A 16306-nucleotide genomic window follows, 5' to 3' on the forward strand; every position below is an offset into this window, starting at 1 on the left:
CGGAATAGCGGTCTATAAATAAAAATTATTATTATTATTATTATTATTATTATTATGATATGGCCAAAGTAAGACAGCTTTAGTTCCATCATCTTGGCTTCCAGGTAGAGTTCAGGTTTAATCTGGACCCATTTATTTGTCTTTTGAGCTGTCCATGGGATCCTCAGCACTCTTCTCCAGCATCAGATCTCAAATGCTTGATTTTCTTTCTTTTAGATCTCTTCACTTTCAGCAATCACATCAGTACATGGTGATGGGGAATATAATGTCTTGGAGAATTCTAACTTTTGTACTCAGTTGTCTATCTTTACACGTTAGGATCTTATCTAGTTCTTTCATGGCTGCCCTTCCCATTCCTAGCCTTTTCCTGATTTCTTGGCTGCAGTCTCTATTCTGGTCAATGTTTGATCCAAGGTACGGGAACTCTTTTACTATTGCAATTTCCTCATTGTCTAGACTGAACTCATGTAGCTCCTCCATGGTTATTATTTTTGTTACATTTATGTTCAGCAGTAAGCCTACCTTTGCATTTCTTCTTTGACCTTACTAAATAATTGTTTCAAGTTATGATATTTTCCACTAGTATCATCTGCATATCTTAGATTGCTGATCCTTCCACCTATCTTCACTCCTCCTTCTTCTGAGTTCAGGCCTGCTCTTCATATGATATTTTCTGCATGCAGATTGGACAGGCAGGGTGATAGGATGCATCCTTGTCTGGCCCCTTTGTCGACTGAGAACCTATGCATGTGGCAGCTATAATTAATCACAGTTCAAAATTCAATAGAGCGTTTTTGGTTGTACCCCAAATTATTGGAATCACTTTAAAATTAAACATTTTGGTCTGCTATAATTCATCAGATAATACAGTTGGCCCTCCTTATCCATGGATTTTTTATCCATGGATTCAAGCATCCGTGGCTTGAAAATATTCAAAAAAAGTATAAATTCCAAATAGCAAACCTTGATTTTGCATTTTATTCAAGGGGCACCATTTTGCTATGCCATTGTAGTTCATGGGACTTGGGCATCTATGGATTTTGGTATCCACGGGGGGGGGGGGTCCTTGGAACCAAACCCCAGTGGATAACAAGGACCCACTGTATTTTTATTTAACAGGCTAGAAAACAGGAGGAGGATCTGCAAGCCACCACTGCTAAAATTCTGGAAACCAAAGAGGATGGAAATAGTGAAGACCATTCTCTGAGATACTTGAGGTATAAGTAAGGTAAGGGGGCAGGTGTCCCTACGGACATCTTTGGGGTTTTTTGTCATGGACTTAGGCAGTGTCAGTCATTTAATACTAAAATAAACAGTTTCAATATTGTACTTTGAGTTCATTTACTGAAGATGGTATACTATGAAACTGACTGATTACTATTATGAAGGCATTTTGCATGATATGTTTAAAACATTATGAAGTCTGGGATGATTTACTTACTACCACTCCTGGAATGCCATCAAATCCAGGACGACCTCTGTCGCCTTTAGCACCTGGAGGTCCTGGAATACCTTTTTGAGAAATAGGAAAAAAATTTATAAAAATTATATATGAACTTTTAAATAAATGTTTTTGTGGCATTTGCTCTTTTACAAAGATTATCCATCTTTAAAAAAAATGTTCCCAGAAGTATACTGATTAAAAAAGAGAGCCTTAAATGTTTACTGACCTCTTTACTAATATATTTTATTAACATTATTAATATGTTCAGTAACATTGTAAATACTGTACATCTGGCATTAACACTATATATATATATATATATATATATATATATATATATATATTTCCTTCTTTTAGTGTTGTATTCCAATTTATCACGATAGAAGTGTAGCAGAGTAGCAATGGGAAAACTTTTATCAGTATTCACAGTGCTGATGAAAAAGGGTGATTTGACACTTTATAAACCTTGTTGAGCAATGAAAGAACAGGGATGAGTTCTTCTCTGTTCTGGACTTTTGGGAAAATACGTTTTTTGTGCAGAAATGACTATTTAGTGTGGAAAAATACTGATTTCTTTAGAGATAATATTTTCTGCACAAAAAATTCAGGCTATTTCTGTGGAAATTAATTTCTTAAAGGATGTCATGAACAGAAAATAATGATCAAATGCTGCATAGAATACTCAGTATTCTCAGGGCAAGGGGAAATAATTCCTGAGATTACTTATACAGTGGTACCCCGGGATACGAAAGCACCGCCTTACGAAATTTCCGGGTTACGAAAAAAATCAATAGGAAAAAACTGTTCCGGGTTACGAAGGTTATTTCGGGTTACGAAAAATTTTTTGGTGCTTTTCGGCGCTATTTCGCACGAAATCGCGGCTTTTCCCCATTAGCGCCTATGGCTTTTTCGGCTTACGAAGGATTTCGGGTTACGAACGCGGCGGCGGAACGAATTATTTTCGTAACCCGGGGTACCACTGTACTTGATTGTGGTAACAAAATGATTTTTTACAGTCCTATTGTGTAGAAATATTGTGCAGAAATAAGGGAGGATGCTCCTCTAATGTCACGAAACTGATGCAAGTGAAAGATAAGATGCATCATTTACTTTAAAAAAATCACATGACCAAAATGTATGGATATTGTGGAGCAGATGAGACACTTCAATAACTCCCAGATAGCCATATATATATATATATATATATATATATATATATATATATAATTAACGTTTATTTATAAAGCGCTGTAAATTTACACAGTGCTGTACATACAATCTTTTTAATTGGACGGTTCCCTGCCCTCAGGCTTACAATCTAAAAAGACACGACACAGGAGGAGAAGGGAGTGGTGGTGTGGAAGGGGCCTGTCTAGTAAGATAATACATAAAAATACATAGCAATACAGGAAATGATTCAATAAAACAGACAACAAAAGAACATCAAATAGCAAGTGACAATTATGCAATGCCTGGGAACGCTTCTCTGAACAGGATGGTCTTCAGCTCCGTTTTGAAGCTGGTTAAGGAAGTGATGGCTCTTGCTCGCGGGGAAGAAGGTTCCAGGAGTGAGGGGCAGCAAGTGAAAAGGGGCGAATCTGAGATGGGGCAGAGGAAATCCTGGGCTGGGACAGCAGACCTTGACTACCAGAACGGAGGGCCCTAGTGGGAAGGTGAGGGGAAATAAGGTCTGATAAGTAGGGAGGGGCCAGCCCATGGAGGGCTTTAAACGTTGACAGCAGGAGCTTATACTGAATGCGGAAAGGGAGTGGGAGCCAGTGAAGGGATGCCAACACAGGAGAGTTGTGGTCAGAGTGGTGGGTGGATGTGATTATGCGTGCAGCTGAATGCTGGACAGAAATTAAAGGATGGAAGTGAGAGAGAGCCACCAGGAGGATGTTGCAGTAATTGAGTCGTGAGACCACTAGGGCATGGACCAGGATCTTGGCAGTAGAGGTGGAGAGATATGGTCGGAATTTGGCAATATTGTATAGAAAGAATCTACAAGGCTTGGCTGTGGTCTGGATCTGCGGGATAAACAACAGAGAAGAGTCAAAGATAAAACCAAGACTGCGGGCTTGCTGGACTGGTTGAATAGAAATGTTGTCCACAGAGACAGAAAAGGAGTGTTGAAGGGTGGGCTTAGGAGGAAAGACAAGAAGCTCCGTATTGGACATGTTGAGCTTCAAGCGCCGATGACGCATCCACTGCAAGACAGCTGTGAGACATGATGAAACTTGCTGTTGAAGCCTTGGAGAAAGGTCAGGGGTGGAAAGATACAACTGGGTGTCATCAGCATACAGATGGTAGGGAAAACCAAAAGAGCTAATGAGTTTACCTAAGGACAGTGTGTAGAGAGAAAACAGAAGGGGACCCAGAACAGAGCCCTGGGGAACTCCAACAGATAAGGGAAGAGGAGATGAAGTCTGACCTCCTCCAACCACTGCAAAAGAGCTGCCAGACAAATAAGATCGAAACCAGTCGAGAACAGAGTCTGAGAACCCAAGGTCAGAAAGTATATTCACTAGAAGACAGTGATCAACGGTGTCAAAGGCTGCAGACAGATCAAGAAGGATGAGAACAGAGTAAAGGCCATTAGCCTTGGCCTGTAAAAGGTCACTGGAGATCTTAGTGAGAGCTGTCTCTGTGGAATGCCTTGGGCGGAAACCAGACTGAAAGGGATCAAGGATGGAGTTGGCTTCAAGAAACTCAAAACAGCGAGAATAAACAACCCGTTCCAAAACCTTATAAAGAAAGGGGAGAAGAGAAATTGGACGATAGCTAGACAGAGAGGAGGAGTCAAGAGAAGGTTTTTTCAGAATTGGGGAAATGAGAGCATGTTTGAAGTCCGACGGGAAGGAGCCTGTAGAGAGAGAGAGATTGAAGATATGGAGAAGCGAGGGGAGAAAAGAAGGAGCTATAGAGATTAGAAGACGAGTAGGAATTGGGTCAAGAGAACAAGTTGCAAGTTTGGAAGAGTTCAGAAGTGTATTACAATTACTATACTTTCTGGGGACAAGAAGGATGGATCAGAGGAAAATGGGGACTTCTTATTGTTTATAGGAAACTAGAGAGCATATTACCAATCTTTCAGGAATTATCACTGTATCAGAAGAAGGCAGGACTGAATTCACATGATTCTGGAGAAAAGACATCTTATTTGTCCAGACCAAATCAGAAAGAGAAAGTACTTACTTACTAAATAAATAAATAAATAAATAAATTATAGCACATGACTACAACTAAAGCAATATCCCAAAAGATAATATATTAGTATTGCCAATGAAAGGTATGCAATCATCATCTAAAAGGACAATAATTGGACAGTAGACACCAGAATTGTTTGATGGCTTTAGGAGTTTTTGTACAAAGTAACATGATAAATGGAATGACAGGAATACAGTAGAAATCTTGGAGGAGTGCTTCCTCTTAAGGAACTTAAGTGCTTCTTGTACATTTTACCTGGTTCCCCTGGATTCCCCTGAGGGCCTGGAGATCCAGGAAGGCCAGCTGCATCACAGGCAAAACAGAGTTCACCTTTTTCACCTGTATTAAAAATGGAGATATGTAAACAGATTCTCTTAACACTTTCTACAAACCAAACTATACCTAGGGTTGCCATATCCCGCCTGTGGGTGGGTCCGCACGGTCCCGCTCCCGGGATTTCCCCCGCCCCCGGGCTGAAGGGAATATTCCCTCCCCGCTTGGGCTCCGCCACCGCTGCAGCGAGGCCGGGGCCCAGGCCGCGAAGGAAAGCCTCCCTGAAGGGAGGATTCCCTCCCCGCTTGGGCTCTGCTGCCACCGCAGCAAGGCCGGGGCCCAGGCCGCGATGGAAAGCCTCCCTGAAGGGAGGATTCCCTCCCCGCTTGGGCTCTGTTGTTGCCGCCGCCGCAAGGCCGGGGCCCAGGCCGCGAGGGAAAGCCTCCCTGAAGGGAGAATTCCCTCTCCGCTTGGGCTCCGCCGCTGCTTCAGCGAGGCCAGGGCCCAGGTCGGGAGGGAAAGCCTCCCCTCAGCGAGGCTCCTATTCAAATGTAGGACACAAAAAAGTGTCCTACATTTGAAAATTTTGTCCTACATTTGTCCCGGTTTGGAGGTCCTGACGTATGGCAACCCTAACTGTACTCGACACAGAAAATAATTCAAGCTTTGTGTCCCAAGTAACATGATATTTTCTTCAACTTTCATAACTGTTACTAGAGGTTCTAAGTAGCACAATTAAAATCAGCTAGAAAAAACAGCTAATCACCAGATATTAATGTTAATGATATGTTATGGAATTCAATGATAAAGCCATGTTAGTTTGTAAAATTAGTATGTAGAGAGATCTTATAGCACCTTTGAGACTAAATGAAAGAAAGAAGTAGACTGTCAGAGTGCGAGACCAGAATCCTGGACAATCAACCAGTCAGCTTGATTGATGAATCAACAGTACTTTATTGATAGATCCAGAATCAGCAATTCTCCATCACTCAGCTTCATAGCTGAGACTGACCCCTCCCAACAAAATCAATAGCTAAATCCCCTTAGTTAGACTACTCCTCCCCTTAGCCAAAAGCCCGCGCTGAAAACCCCACCTTTTTCTCACCAGTCCTCATCCTCCATCACTCCCCCCTCGCCTTCTATCCCCCTTAGCTGAAAGCTGCATACCAAGCCTCTGAGAGCAAGGCCTTCAAGGACACCAGATAAGCACCACCTGGCTCTACTGAACACTACTAAGCCCTATCTGCAACAGCCTAGCCAAAGCATATCCCAACCCCCATTATCCACACCAATAATACATCTGGTTTGTAAGATCACAACAAAATTTCTGCTAATAATCTGCTGTTGTTGTTATTGTGTGCTTTCATGTTGTTTCTGATATATGTCGACCTTAAGGCAAACCTATCATGGGTTTTCTGGGGATGAGAATGTGTGATTTGCCCACGGTTTCCATGGCTGAGTAAAAATCGAACCCTGATCTCCAGAGTCATAGTTCAACATGCAAACAATTACATCATGCTGGCTTATGTTCTATGTTGATACAAATAACTATATGGAATAACAGGATCATATGATTACTCCACTCTACACTTTTTAGCAGTGAATATTACTTCCTGTGTATTTCTATTCTGCTGAACCAGGAGAAGAAGCTTCTAAATTTTATTCACTATCTCAATAAGAGAGGTTGTCCTCTCAGACTGGATTGACTGTTAAATATACTTTATTTCTAAGACTGTTGCCATGAGGCAAACTGAAAGAAAAAACTAGAAAAGTGGAACACATGACCTTCATACCAGCCTACATGTATATGGCCAAGGCTCTTGAGTTATATATGTGTCCCAATATACAGTGGATGGAAGATTAATCACCTGGTATAAGAGAACAGGAATACTTATAAGTAATTCTTAAGTAGCAACTATTTTGTGCAGAATTAATCTCCTCAAAAGAGTGCCTGTTATAGAGTGGATGTCTGTTCTGCAATGTCTGAAAAAGGTTCTGAGTGGCCTTCCAAGTGCCAACGTACAATATAAAGTCTGGTGGTGTGGATATCTCCCTTGCAGAAAGTGCTGTGATGCCAACATGAAGCTACTTCTCCTGGGACTTGTATGTATCAGAGGAGCCCAGAGAATATCTAAAGCCCAAGTGAGCATTACCTTTTTCTCCTCTTTCTCCTGAGAAGCCATGTTGACCAGGGAGTCCTGGTGAGCCTGGGTCACCAGGCTCACCAGGCTGGCACTCCAGAATTCCATCTGCAATTTGGAAAAGGAAAGAATAGATAACATTATTTATAAAGGTCATCCTAGTCATAAGAAATTTAAGACAGTGATATTGCTTACTATAAATAAGAGTGTGTGGTACATTGGAACCATGCAGATATGCTGTTTGTTGAAGGCTGGTTCGCATAGTAATCTTCTTTTGCATGGAAGCAATCTGAACAATTTGCAGAACTGCATCCATATGGAGAAATCCAATATATACATTAGTAGATCACATATAAGTTTGTGTCATCTGCCTGGAATGGGGTGGTTTGAAGAATAGATGTTACGTACTGTGTTGCCAATTTCCAGGGAATTCCCCAGAATCCGGGGAATTTAATTAATTTCTTTCTGGGGATTTTGACTGAATAATAATAATAATAATAATAATAATAATAATAATAATAATAATAATAAATATTGGGGAATTCCGGGGATTTTGATAAAACATTCTGGGGAATATCTTCGAGGCTTGTTGGCAACACTAGTGACGTAGCAGAAATTGCTACTTGTTGCATTTGTGATTAGCTCATTCACATGTGTTGCTTCTCCATGAAATTAGGAACATTCATGTGACTGCAGATGAAGGAAGGATGTCTCCATGTAGAAGAAAAGCATTGTGGCAAACAACCTTAAGTCAATCCCTGAAGTGATTTTTTAAAAAAGATTAAAATGTAGATAAATTATAGACTGTGGCATGGATGGAAAAACTACTAAAACAAAAAAATATCAGGAATGATGGAGCTTTTTCACAACATGGTATCCCTTTATAGGAAGTGTTTTTGCAACATGGTATCCTTTTATTTCTCATTTCAATGCAAACAGAAAGAGATCTGTTCCTTCAACTATTTATATCAGATTTTGGAATGATGTATTGTTCCCATGATACATGATTTTCTTTGGTACATATTTATTTAATTCAATTGTCTACTTGATTTTGAACTTCCTATTTTTGTTAATTCCAATAAGAATTATTGGACACCCTCCCCCCTTAAAATACAGATTCTTTATAATAGTTGTGAAGTAAGAGCTGTTCAACAATGGAACACACTCCCTCAGAGGGTGGTGGAATCTCCTTCCTTGGAGGTCTTTAAGCAGAGGCTGGTTGGCCATCTGTTGGGGATGCTTTGATTGTGAGTTCCCGTATGGTAGGGGGTTGGACTGAATGACCCTTGTGGTCTCTTCCAACTCTATGATTCTATGAGTTACTTAATTTTAAAACTAGTCTTCTGCATAACTCACTCTGAAAAGGTGAGCTTGTTTTCAGCATTTTGAACAACAAAATGTTTGTTCTTTGACTATTGACTTGCCTGTTATGCCAGGTGGGCCTGGAGGCCCTGGGAAGCCACGAGGTCCTGGAGGTCCATTTCTCCCTTTTGGCCCATATAGAGGAAGTCCAGGGGGGCCTTGGTCACCTTTTTCTCCTCTTTCCCCAGGAAAACCAGGTGCTCCTGTTATCCCTGGACTGGGTTGCCCTGGATTATAATAATGTAGTAAAATAGACATCAGTGAAAACCAGCTGGGGAAAAATGGCAAATGTATAACAACAACAATGCAAAAATTCTGATCCCTACCAATGAATTCAAACAACAATAAGATGACTTATTTGTCAGGCTATTATATCTAATTCCTGTAAACACTCAGCTTCATGATGCCTACTTGAAGTTCAAACAAACTATCCAGTGCTTCCACTTTAAAAAATGCCATGTGTGATGACTGGTCTCCCAGTCACCTGAGGACTTCTCCTGAACTACAAAGGGTTAATCTGGGAGGAGGTACATGCTAATGAGAGATGACATCACATGCTAATGAGCAGCTACATCATAGCTGACGTAAGGCTCACTTGGCCAATCAACAGTGCCAGAGCGGCAGTTTCAAAAAGATTCACAGAGAGGGCTTTAAATACTCCTGTAGGACCATGTGTCCTTTGTTCTCCATCTTGGCTGTGTTTGGGGAAACCAGAGGCTTGCCTTTGTCCTCTGAGTAGCCGGAAGACCGGCTCAGGAATGCAGGTAGAGTCGGCAAGGAGCCAACTCCCTGATTCCAAGAACTCCACAAGGACTACAAATCCCATCATTGTGTGAGTAGTTCAGGAACAGTGTTAGTCAGTACGTCTAGGTTTTTGTTATGTTTATCTAATAGCTTGCCTGAAATGAATATCTTTGTAACTGTGTTCTCTGACCTGCAAGGCAAGGAGGCCTGGCATGAGTGATACCTTTATATTCTATACTATTTCTTTAAAATAAACTTCTTTCTGTTAAAGCACCTGCTATCTCTTTGCTCCTATACACGCGCCTTAACTCGGTTACTGATTGCTCTGAGTGAGGAAGAAAGGAAACTAGATCTCTCTCTCTATTCCTCACAAGTCCCAGTGTGTGTGGGGAAGGGGTAGCTGTGGAGCTACTATAAATATAATTTATAGTTCATTCACTGGGTGGTGGCAGCGGAAAGTTCTTTTTTTAAAAGGGATCCCCTGAGAGTAATAGTCACACACAGGGCTTTGCTCTCGAGGAATCATCACATGGCGGCATCGGTGGGATACGGATTTCGGTTGTTGGAAACATAGTTTGCTAGGCAAGTGTGTTTTCGCTTTGGGAGCTGTAGTTCAGCTAGGTGCTTGAAGAAAGTGGTGGATTCTTCTCTGTCTATCTCTCTAGCTCTCTCTTTACCTGCCTGGGGGCGGGGAAGGAGAATCCTTCTCTCTCTCACTACTTCTTTTCTTTGTGTGGGTCTGCTCTGGTGTGAGAAGAAGGGGAGGAGGGACTCAGGAGTTGCTAGGGGCAACACAGAGATCCCTTTGATCCTCTTGCCTGGCTGGCAAAGGGCAATTAAGGTGGCATTTATTGCTTGGCCTCTTCGCAGGACCAAAAGGGGAATTTCCTGTTTCTGTGGTCTTCTCTTTCTTTCTGACTAAGAAAGGGGAGGGGGACTTTTAGCCCACTCAAGGAGGGGCTGTTTCTTTTCTCTAGCTAAAGGAAAGGAGGGGTCAGTTTAAACAGACCACCAGTTTTTTTCCTGTGGCTACTGACGCCTGGGAACACCATCTAGTGGTGGAGTTTGAGAACTGCAGCATAAACAGTTGAGTTTTCTGTCTTAGTCTGTTCAGGGAGGGAAGTTGGGTTTTCCGATCTGGTTTTTCTCTTCTTCTCCCTCTCCTCTCTGGCCCATGGTGTGCAGTGTTTAAGCACACCCATTCCTTTCAGCAAGCTATTGTATTTTTTTTTGGTTTTCTTAGTGCTTTCGCGTGTCTGCATTACAGTTAGCTTTTAGAATAGATTTCTGCACTGTGGCACAGCCGTTGCCATGGTCAACAAGAAGAAAACTACCAAGGCAACCCCAGGAGGGGAGGGCAGCACTACTTCTTCGACATCTGGTGCATCAGGGGGGCCAGGACCATGCTGCTTCGTCACTGCCAGGCCCAGCGTTCCTGCCCAGCATAGATATGTGGACCCAGATGCTGTCCACATTCACAGAGACGCAGCGCCAAATGGGCAAACAACAGCGCCAAATGGCTGAGCAAAATCGGCAGTTGGCTGAACGTAATGAGGCTCTGCAGCGCTAAATGGTCGACCTCCTCGCTAATCGCAGCCAGGACCAACCTACACCTGCACCAGCATCAGTGCGGCTTGAACCACCTCGCCGGTTTCCCCTTTACAGGAACGGCGATGATTTTGAAAGCTTCCTGGAAAGTTTTCAGCGGACGTGTGAACTCCACGGGGTCGCGGAGGATCAGTATATGAACGAACTTCGGCCCCAGATCTCAGGGGTTCTCCGAGATGTGGAAACCAGTATGCCGCGGGGGGAGATGCAGAACTATCAGCTCTTCGTACGGAAGGCTCGCCAACGCCTTGGTATCACCCCAGAAGCAGCCAGAAGGCACTTCAGGGACACACCCAAGAAGCCGGACGCTTCTGCCGTCGACCTGGCTTATGCGATACAACGCAACAGAGAACTTTGCGTGCAGGTAGCTAAGATAACTTCACTGGAAGAGTTCTTCTTTCGCATAGATCTGGAACAATTCTTGACTTATTTTCCTCCTGACGTGGTCCATCATGTGTTGGACAAGGACCCCAAGACACTGCAAGAAGCTGCAGAGGCTACGGATACATACCTGGACCTCAAGCGAGCCCAACCTCCAGTGCCCAGTGCTGGATATCTCAAAAAGTCGCAGCCTGGACATCACTTTCAACACAAGGACATCTCTCAGCCTCAACATTCCAAGGCTGCTACACCAAATCCGCCCCAACCACCCCGTCAGTCTCAAGCTTCTCAGCCGCAAGCATCTCAACAACCTTCATTGTCTTCACAAGGTAAACCTAAGGCCAAAGAGGCACCTAAATGCTATTCTTGTGGACAATTAGGCCATATTAGGGCCCAATGCCCACAAAACCCTACAACAATAAATGTTATGGCTCAGGCCAAAGCTCACGTGGCTGAGTCTGGTGCAACAGTAGATCCTGATCCCTCCATGATTCCTGTTCTCCTCAGACACATCCTGTGGGTTGGTGACAAGGAGGTGGTAGCTTACAGGGATTTAGGCGCACAGATTTCAGCCCTGCATCGATCCTTTGTGGACCCTAACCTCATCGACAACGACACCAAGATTCTGGTAAAAGGCTTCAGGCACCACCGAGTCTGCTGCCGATGGCAAGGGTCCCCATTAAATACAGAGGATGGACGGGACTCTGGACTTTTGCAATATACAGCGACTATGAATGCCCTGCCTTTGTGGGGGAGGACTTGCACCGCCATGTCCAGGAGGCGCAGCAAACTTCCCAACGCCGTCCCAGACCAAAGAGAAGCCGCAGCGAACCCGGGAGGCCCAGTCATGCCCGTGCACCACAGGAGGTGCCTCGGGCAGATGTGGTCCGAGAGAGCGAACACGGTATGTCCATACCAGGCTCTCATCCTCCAACACCCCTACCTGAGGGAGGGGAGAGGGATGTGGTCCCAGCAGCCGTGGCCACTACGCAGCAACCACAGCCACGGGATGTCCCTGAACCACAACGGGATATGTCACCACCAGCGGACACTGTGGCGCCAACTCCCGACCCAAATGGGGACAACACTTCACCTACAACTGGAGAACTCCCTGCTCTACCCTCTGTGGAGGAGCAGCCAGTTCCGGTCTCAAGGGAACAGTTCCAGAAGGAACAACACTCGGATCCAACCTTGCAGGCAGCGTGGTCCTTGGCGAGGGGTGAGTCACATACCACTTCTTCAAATGACCGCAGCAAGTTTGTGGTGGTAGATGGCCTGCTCTACCGTGAATTCTGGCCTAAGGACTTTAAGGAAGACTGGTCACCACTAAGACAACTATTGGTCCCAGCTGCATACAGGGCCAAACTACTCAGCCTGGCGCATGATCACCCTAGTGGCCATGCAGGAGTTACGCGAACGAAGGACAGACTTAAGGCGGCTTTCTTTTGGGACGGGATGAACAAGGATGTAGCCATCTTTGTCCGATCCTGCTTGGTCTGTCAACGCGTGGGAAACTCCAAAGATCCAGCAAAGGCTCCTCTACAACCACTACCAATCATAGAGGTACCTTTTCAGAGAGTGGCAGTGGACATTTTAGGGCCTCTTCCTCGGAAAACTGCCAGGGGAAAGCAATATATCCTCACATTGGTGGACTTTTGCACACGGTGGCCAGAAGCTGTCCCACTGGGTGCCATCTCAGCCAAGGCCATGGCTCAAGCATTGACGGATATCTTTGCTAGAGTAGGGTGGCCTTTGGAGATCCTGACGGACGCAGGGACTAATTTTATGTCCAAGGCCATGGACCGTCTCTGGGAGACACATGGAGTAAAACACCTCACTTCGGTCCCTTATCACCACCAGACAAATGGCCTCGTGGAACGTTTTCACTCTACCTTAGGGACCATGATACGAAAGTTTGTGGATGAGCACTCCAATGATTGGGACTTGGCGCTTCAGCAATTCCTTTTTGCCTACAGATCCATCCCACATCCTAGCTTGGGCTATTCACCTTTTGAACTAGTCTATGGTCACGAGGTGAAAGGGCCACTGCAGTTGGTGCGCAGACAGTGGGAAGGCGACCAACCTTCACAGCAAACTAATGTGGTAGACTTTGTCACAAAGCTGCAAAACACGCTCAGGACAGTGTGGCAAGACGCTCACCACAATCTCCAACAGGCACAGCAAGATCAAAAAGCTTGGTATGATCAGTTTGCCAGGGAGCGATGCTTCCAGCCTGGAGACCACGTTATGGTCTTGAAAGCATCTCGGATTAATAAACTTGAAATGTCCTGGATAGGCCCAGCCACAGTGCTTGAGGGAATGGGCACTGTGAACTACCTTATACAGCTCCCTGACACCGGTCTCAAGCCAAAGGTCTATCATGTCAATTCACTTAAACCCTTTCACGAAAGGCCGCATTACCTTCTTGCCCTCGAAGATCCAGAGGCAGAGGACGAAGAGTGGCCTGAAGGGGCGTTCTACGATAAGAGGGAAGGCGGCAACCTGGAAGACATTCAACTTCCCACACGACTCGACTCAACTCAGCGCGCTGAGTTCGCACATCTAACATCCAGGTTTGCTTCCCTGTTCTCTCCGATACCTGGTTTGACCATGGATCCTCAACATGTTATAGCTGCGGACGACAACTGACCTTCGGCCGAACAGCCTCGCCAAGTGTCTCCGGTGGCAAAACAGGCAATCGAAAAAGAGATCAATGAAATGCTCGAAATGGGGATCATCCGACCCTCCCGCAGCACTTGGGCATCACCTGTTGTATTGGTGCCTAAGAAAGGAGGCAAAGAGATCCGGTTCTGTGTCGACTACAGGAAACTGAACTCTGTGACACGTCCTGAACAATACCCTATGCCTAGGGTGGACGAACTCTTGGAGAAGCTGGGACGTGCCAAATATCTGTCTTCTATAGACTTGACCAAAGGCTACTGGCAGGTTGCTCTAGCTGAAGAATCCAAACACCGCACTGCGTTCATCACCCATATGGGCTTGTTCGAGTTCAATGTGCTTCCCTTTGGACTTCGCAACGCTCCAGTGACCTTCCAAAGGCTAGTTGACTCCCTGTTGAGGGGCTGTGGAGACTTCGCGGTAGCATACCTAGATGACATTGCGATTTTCTCTGACTCCTGGGAAGACCATCTCAAACATTTAGAGACTGTCTTTCAGCGCATTCAGGAGGCTGGCCTTACAATCAAGGCTAAGAAGTGCCAGTTTGTGCTGGAGAGGGTGACCTACCTCGGTCATGAAGTAGGCCAAGGGACTATCACACCTTTGCAAGCAAAGGTCGAGGTGATTCAGGACTGGCCAAGACCGAAGTCCCGAAAACAAGTCCAATCCTTCCTTGGCTTGTCTGGATACTACAGGAGGTTTGTACCACACTACAGTCAGATTGCAGCTCCTCTGACAGACCTCACGGGTTCAAAGAAACCCAAGATAGTTAAATGGACTGAAGGGTGCCAGGAGGCTTTTGACACACTGAAGAGGGCTCTGACGTCCGACCCAGTCTTGATGGCACCAGATTTTGATAAACCCTTTACAATAGCCACTGATGCTTCAGACAGAGGCATTGGTGCTGTCTTGATGCAAGAGGGCCCAGATGGCTTCTTACATCCTGTGCTGTTTTCTCAGTAAAAAGTTGTCTGCCAGAGAATCCAACTGGTGCATTCCAGAAAAAGAATGCTATGCCATCGTCTATGCCCTAGACAAGCTGAAGCCTTATGTAAGGGGCCGCCAATTCACTCTTCAGACCGACCATGCTGCATTGCGATGGCTTCACTCAGTGCAGGGAGCCAATAATCATCACACCATGTCATAAGGTAACAGCAACATACAGTTTGCTCATAAAGTACTTCATATAATTTAGAAAAAAATCTTACAAATGTGAAAAATCCATTGAAAATGCAAACAAACCAACAACCTATTGTTATGTCACTCAGTAGGGAGAAAAAAAATAGGGGGGGGGGAAGGACAAGATATGCACCTGTAATGGTGTTTCTTGGAAAGATTTGTCCAGAGGTTTGCCTTTACACCCTGGTCAACACCCAAACTACTATTCAATGTTGTCTCCTTATCTGAATATACAAATCCATTATATCAACATTGTTTTGTTTTGAATGGTAGAGAAAGACAGTGAAACGTCTAGAAAAGTTTCATACTTAAACAGACTTCAGTAATGGCAGGCACAGAAAATTTTAATGGGAAGTGCAAACCAAGAATGAGGATGTTTAATATAGCCACTTAATAAATGAATAGCAATAGCAGGTTTATTTATATACTGCTTCATACTGAACTACGTAAGCAGTCTCTAAAAGGTTTACAATTGTAAGCTAATTGCCCCCAACAAGCTGGGTACTCATTTTAGCAACCTTGGAAGGATCCAAGCCTGGGTCGAGCTTGAGTCCTGACTAGTAATGAACTTGCAAATGAAAGCTTTATAAACTAGATATCATTATCTTCAGCAAAAGGAAGAAGAAGGAAATGGTAGGGCCACTGCGTGGAGAAGATGGCAAAATGCTAACAGAAGACAGAGAAAAGGCAGAATTACTCAACACCTTCTTTGCCTCAGTCTTCTCAGAAAAGGCAAAGGGTGCTCAACCTGAGGATAATGGAGCAGAGTACAGGATAGGGGCATTTCAGTACAGAATAAGTAAAGAGATAGTAGAGGAACACCTTATTAATCTAAATGAATTTAAGTCTCCGGGACCAGATGAACTCCATCCAAGGGTATTAAAAGAACTGGCAAATGTAATATCGGAGCCATTGGCAATAATCTTTGAAAACTCCTGGAAAACAGGAGAGATCCCAGCAGACTGGCGGAGGGCAAACGTTGTCCCCATCTTCAAAAAGGGGAAAAAAGAGGATCCCAACAATTATCGTCCAGTTAGTCTGACATCAGTACTAGGAAAGATTCTGGAGCAGATCATTAAACAGAGAGTCTGTGAACATCTAGAAGGCAATGCCATAATCACAAAAAGTCAACATGGGTTTCAGAGAAACAAGTCATGCCAGACAAACCTGATCTCTTTCTTTGATAAAATTACCAGCTTGGTAGATGAAGGGAATGCTGTGGATATAGTATATCTTGATTTCAGTAAGGCCTTTGACAAAGTTCCCCATGACATTCTTGCAAACAAGC

At 44.3% G+C, this 16306-nt stretch overlaps 1 protein-coding gene across 1 annotated transcript in view; it reads right to left on the reverse strand.

Moving 5' to 3' along the window:
- The window catches only part of COL4A1 (collagen type IV alpha 1 chain), a 207521-nt gene that overhangs the window by 114241 nt on the left and 76974 nt on the right, over positions 1-16306 (reverse strand). Inside the window, 4 exon segments of the mRNA XM_042445763.1 lie at positions 1442-1512; positions 4907-4990; positions 7078-7173; positions 8490-8654. Coding sequence (XP_042301697.1) covers positions 1442-1512; positions 4907-4990; positions 7078-7173; positions 8490-8654 — 416 coding nt within the window.

Source organism: Sceloporus undulatus, chromosome 1 (genome assembly GCF_019175285.1).
Source record: "Sceloporus undulatus isolate JIND9_A2432 ecotype Alabama chromosome 1, SceUnd_v1.1, whole genome shotgun sequence".
NCBI lineage: Eukaryota > Metazoa > Chordata > Lepidosauria > Squamata > Phrynosomatidae > Sceloporus > Sceloporus undulatus.